Raw genomic sequence first — 6282 nt, 5'->3', positions numbered from 1 at the left:
TATGTTGTTGGTTGTGTTGGAAGTCAAAACAAGGTCAACACTTATTAACACTTTGGTATTCAACTTGCATTGGGTATATCGTTAACAAAGCTTAGCCCTTGTGTAATTTTATGTAGGTGGCATTTCTTAAAGATAAGCTACTATTTGATGATGCATTCAATTACAAAGAAAAAACAGATCTAAGCTCTACTCTTAGAAGATATAAAATATACTTAGGCCCAGTTTGGGTAACTAACTTAATTAAGTTCCTTTTGATAAAATAACTTAAACAATAAATGACTCTGTTAAAAGTAACTTATAAATAAGTTATTTTGTATTTGGATTTTTAACTCTAAAAGTGCTTATTTTAAAGAAATGTAGTGAAAAGTAGAAGTATTATGAGAGAAGTCATTTTTTTTAACTTCTCTATAAGCTTCAAAATAGCTTCTTAGAAAATTGCAATTTGGTTTTAAAAATTGCACCCAACATTAATACTACTACTTTTCATAAGTCAAAAGTTAAAAAAAGCTACTTCTAGAGTTTTCCAAACGGACCCTTAGTTTAATTGAAGTATTAAGACGTGATGCTTCTTTTATTTACTATAGGATGATTTAGAAGTAATTTAAAACCGCCACAAAATTAAAATATAACCACTGCAAAATTTCGGTTGTGGTGTAGTGATTTCATTAGCTTTAAAAACTTATATTTCACCCCATTTTATTAATTAAGGGTTTCTGATATCTTTAATTAAAATAAAATATTAGTTGTTTATAATTATTCACCAATTTTTAATATTAATTTAATTTTACATCTTATTTATTTAAAATACGAATGATTAAGGGAAGAACATCATCATTAGCAAAAAGACTAAAGAAAATTGCCGAATTTGTTTTCGTGGATGCACCTCATGAGTTGTCATTCATTTATCAAACAACTTTGGCCAAAGGTGCGATTTGTGAATCATCTCCAATGCTGTCTAGTCCACCTCCACCTTTGGAGAATTGCAAGAATAAATTTGCATGGTTAGTAGCTCCCAATTCTGATGGAAGTACTGATGTCAATTGGAAGGTAGCAGAAGGCCCATTCGATCCACTTCAATACCAGCAACAAACTGAAGGATATGATACTTCCCTGTCACACTTGAAGAACGTTTTTTCCCAACAAGGGTCATTTGACGGTATCTTGGGATTTTCACAGGGAGCGGCGATGGCGGCTTTAATCTCTGCGCAACAAGAACAACTAAAAGGTGAAATGGACTTCAAATTTGTAATAATATGCTCAGGCTTTTCTCTCAATGTAAAGGAGATGGAACGCGGCATCATCAAGTGCCCTTCTCTTCATATTTTCGGCAATGAACATGGTAAGGACAGGCAGATAGCCAACCAAGCAAGCAAGGAACTTACTTCATTGTATGACGATGGTTGTTCTGTGATAATTGAACATGATTGTGGTCACATAATTCCTACTCGATCGCCATATATTGATGAGATAAAGGGTTTCCTTGGACGTTTTCTGTAAGAGGTTATCGAGTAAAATCTCTAGTTTTTGATACAAGTGAAACCTTGCAACTTTGCTTTATTGTATTATCTGTGTTCTGTATACCATTTTTGCTCCATGATGATGCAATTGGCTTGCTTCTTCTTGTTATGTATTACAAATGTGCTTCTTGTTATGTATTCAAAAAACCATTCTGTATACCTAAAGATTTTTCGTAGTAGAATGGCAGGAGGCTATTCACACTGGCATTTACCTCCTCATCAAGATAAAGGGATATTATTATTATTATTATTATTTAGTAGGAGGAGGAAATTTTATGGTATTGTGATTTGTGACCGTAGAACATAATATGGAGGATGAGTGTAAAATTATGAAAAGCGGGAGAATCATCATCTTAAAGTTGTTGAGAATGACAATGTTTGTCAAATCTCTCTATGTACAACAGTGATTATTCAATACAATGTCTATATAGATAGGGTCAATGTAGAATAGCTTATTACTGATGTTCCACATTACGAAGATAATGTTCAAGTAGACCATATGATGGAGGATCAAACTCTTCATAATGAACATGTTATTCAATAACATATAGCTCAAGAATAACTTCAAAAAGAGGAAAAACCTGTTATGCTACTACCTTTACAAGAGGTTGATGATGCAACATTAAGAAGATCAACAAGAATAAGAAAGCCTGCAATTTCTAGTGACTATGTGGTGTATCTTGCTGAGTCTGACTATGATGTTTGTGATGAAAATGACCCAACGACATTTTTACAAGCAATGGAAAGTCGTAATTCCAATTTATGGCTAGATGCTATGAAGGATGAAATGAATTCTATGGCGGATAACCAAGTTTGGGATCTTGTAGAATTGCCTGATGGAAAAAATGCCATTGGCTGCAAATGGGTCTTTAAGACCAAGAAGGATTCATCAGGTAATATTGAGCACTACAAGGCTTGACTTGTTGTCAAATGATTTATTCAAAGGGAAGGATTGACTACATGAAAACCTTTTCTCCTGTTTCAAAGAAAGACTCTTTTCGTATCATTATAGCATTGGTAGCACACTTTGACATGGAATTGCATCAAATGGATGTGAAAACGGCCTTCCTTAATGGAGATTTGGAAGAAGAGGTCTATATGAGACAACCTGAAGAGTTTATTTCAACTGCTGGTAAGGAGTTAGTTTGCAAGCTTAATAGAGTAATGTATGGTCTTAAGCAGGCTTCCCGACAGTGGTATTTGAAGTTTCACAATGTGATTTCTTTATTCGGGTTCATTGAGAATATTTATGATCAATGCATATATCACAAGTTTAGTGGGAGCAAGATCATATTTCTCATCTTATATGTAGATGATATTTTGCTTAGAAAAAATAATTTAGGGTTGTTAAAGTGAAACAATTTCTCTCTAGACATTTTGATATGAAAGATATGAGTGATGCATCTTATATCATTGGCATAAAAATTTATAGAGATAAACATAAAAAAATTTTAGGTTTATCTTAAGAAACCTATATTAATAAAGTTTTTGAGAGGTTTAAAATGTAAAATTGTTCACCAAGTGTTGTACCTATTATGAAAAGTGACAAATTCTGCTTAGATCATTGTCCAAAAAATGAACTTGAAAAGGAACAAATGCAAAATATTCTTTATACTTCAGTCATTGGAAGCCTAATGTATGCTCAGGTCTGTATAAGACCTGTCATTGCTTGACCTGACATTGCTTTTGTTGTTAGCATGTTAGGAAGATATTAAAGTAATCCAGGAATTATCCATTGGAGAGCTACAAAGAAGATCTTAAGGTATCTTCAAGGGTCTAAGGACTTCATGCTTACATATAGACGAACTGACAATTTAAAAATTGTTGGATACTCATATTCAGACTTGGCGGGATGTGTTGATTCTAGGAAGTCAACGTCAGGATACATCTTTATGCTTGCTGATGGAGCAATATCTTGAAAGAGTACAAAACAATCACTTGTAGCCACTTCTACCATGGAAGTCAAGTTTATTGCTTGTTTTGAGTCTACATCACAAGGTGTTTGGTTAAAGAATTTCATCTCTGGGCTTAAGATATATGGATTGTATCTCTAGGCCATTGAGAATATATTGTGACAATTCAGCTGCTATATTTTTATGGCTACGAATAATAGAAGTAGTAGTTGAAGTAAGCACATCGATATTAAGTACTTAGCCATTAAAGACCGAGTTAGGTTTAATGAGGTACAGATAGAGTAGATTAGTACTAAACAAATAATAGTTAATCCTTTGACAAAAGGCATGCCACCAGGATTGTTTAAGAATCATGTTACTAGTATGGGTTTATGTTCTGTAACGACAATTATATGACTTATATATTATATGACATATTTGGATACGAAATTCTTATTATTGTTTGTTTCTCATTTGGTTAGTATTTATGCGCATACATGATTGAGAATGACAAATAAAATTCAGTGAAGGACCTAGAATAAGCATTGGGCTTATTTCTACAGAAACACCATATAAAGAGTTTATTCAATTAGGAGATGTTACATTGTAATACATAGAAAGTAATACTCGATTAATGAGAACCTACCGCTATGATTCTTGTAATTTGTCTTAATTGTTTAAGCATAGTATGTAATTATAGACTATACGTAATAAATGTTGGATCAAGTGGGAGAATGTTAAAATTTTTATTCTAATTGTGGTCTAATTTGTTAGTATAGAAATTAGTTTGGGTGATGTTGTAATTATTAATTAATTATATTAGCAGTTGGTCTGTTCTTTGATGGAAAGAACACGACTGTTCATAAACTTTATAAAGTTTGGGTCCCCAATTCTGATTACATAACAAAAATAAACACATTTTGATTCTATCTGATTTTATGATTCAAGAATTGGAAGTTCTAAATTAAATCAAAGAATTTATTAGTAATGGCTGGAGGTACGCAAATTATTGATTTTATAAAATATCTAACATTTTGAAGAAAAAAATTTAAAATTTAAAATTGTTGGCAGATTTATCATAGGTTAAATCTTCCGGTAGTTATTAATTTAATTATTAGTAAATAATATATTACCGTCGGATTCTCTTGAGAATAAATCCGACGGAAAAAATTATTGACAGCATTTTCTTACAATAATAAGTGGCAGATGAAAAAAACTGCCAGTAAACAATTACCGATAAAGTTTATACCATTAAATTTATTCTGACACTAAATAAATTACTAACAGATTTTTTTGATAAATTCATCGATAAATCTGACAGTATCCGTTAAATTTTTTGTAGTGAAATGCCAAGACCAAAGCAAATCGCGAGATCAAACAATAACGCCAAGACAAAGACACAAACTTAATCTTGAACTGAATTGACTTTTCTTTCTAGTTGAAGACTTTTCACTCATAAGCTTTTCCAAATAATATCTCATTTCATCATAAGCCTTTTTTGTATATAAGGAAGACTCAAACAAAAACTTAATATATCTATTGAGACCAAAATGAAAAAGAATATCACCCAATGTGTAGTGTTTGATTTCTGAATTTTCTCCTTTAGTTTCTTTGAAAACTAATTCTTCTTCTAGTAGCGAAATCCTAGCTTTACCAGCCGTTGTAGCAAATTATTTTTCATTGTTATCATGATACTTTCTTTTTCTATTTGACAGTAGTAAATCTTTACATATTCTTTTTGTGTCTTGTTGTTGATAGTTGATTCTTTCTAAACATAACAAACTCGGTATTAATATCATTAACAATCCTGAAATTTTATAGCACATTCAATCAAATCACAGATTAAAATTAATTCTCAATAAATTAACTAAATATTTGTTATCACAATAAATAACTCAAACTCAACAAACTGTCTTGGTTAATTTTTTTTTAAAACACATCATAATTATTCTTTAATATTAGAAGTTGTTTGAAATTAAATCAATTAGCTAAAAGAATTTCTTGAACTATATATGCTAACATATTCCATTGCATACAAGTTCAAAGACTTGATAGAATTTATAATTTACTTGCTTCAACGAAAATTATCCTAATATGATTCAACCCCATTCTTGTCTTACGTCTTTGTCATTTTTAACTTGGACCTCTAACACATCCATTGTAAAGCACTTAGCTTAGCTTAGAATAAAGTATGCAAATGAATATAATTTAAATAACATTTGTTTTACCCAAATTAAGTAAAGAAGAGTATTTGCAGCTAAATAATAAAAATAACAAATAAATAAACAACAACAATATCATTAATAAACCAATAAATGAAACATAAAAAAAACGAAATGAAAATTATGACAAACAAGAGCAAACTAGAAGAGAATTTTATTTATATTCTAATTATGTATAGATAAAAAAAAGGAAAAAGGGTAGGGAAGTAACACAAAAAGATGTTTCTTTTCCGTTTGGAGCAAACAAACTCAAAAGGAGAGTCAAATGAGGAAGAAAAAAAAATAGGAAGATTTGAATGGGTAACTAATAAGCCTATATATTTATATTAGCTGTAAAATTAGGAAGACTAAAAGATAACACCTAAAGTTATTTTATTTAATTTAATATATATATATATATATATATATATATATATAATTGTATACATATAATATTTATAATTATATATTTATTGTATTTAAAATTATAAATAATTATAGTAATAATTAATAAAAATTAAATAAAATAACTTTATATTATTTGAACTATTTTTTCCTACCTTGCAAACGTTATCGATATTTTTAGGTGCTTGATTTGTCGGGGTTGCTTATCTACTTGCACGTGTTCTTCGTGGTTAATTACGAGGATATCCTCAATTTTATTTTGTGGCT

At 30.3% G+C, this 6282-nt stretch overlaps 1 protein-coding gene across 1 annotated transcript; it reads left to right on the top strand.

The window, feature by feature from the left end:
* The first annotated feature begins 810 nt into the window (after positions 1-810).
* Positions 811-1562, top strand: LOC112778200 (rhodanese-like domain-containing protein 6). The gene has a single exon (XM_025822550.2). The coding sequence runs from the start codon at positions 811-813 to the stop codon at positions 1495-1497; it is 687 nt and encodes a 228-aa protein (XP_025678335.1). The 3' UTR covers positions 1498-1562.
* Positions 1563-6282: the final 4720 nt, after the last annotated feature.

Source organism: Arachis hypogaea, chromosome 19 (assembly GCF_003086295.3).
Source record: "Arachis hypogaea cultivar Tifrunner chromosome 19, arahy.Tifrunner.gnm2.J5K5, whole genome shotgun sequence".
Taxonomy (NCBI): Eukaryota; Viridiplantae; Streptophyta; class Magnoliopsida; order Fabales; family Fabaceae; genus Arachis; species Arachis hypogaea.
The sequence above is the reverse complement of the archived record's forward strand: the minus strand, read 5'-3'. Positions and strand labels throughout refer to the sequence as shown.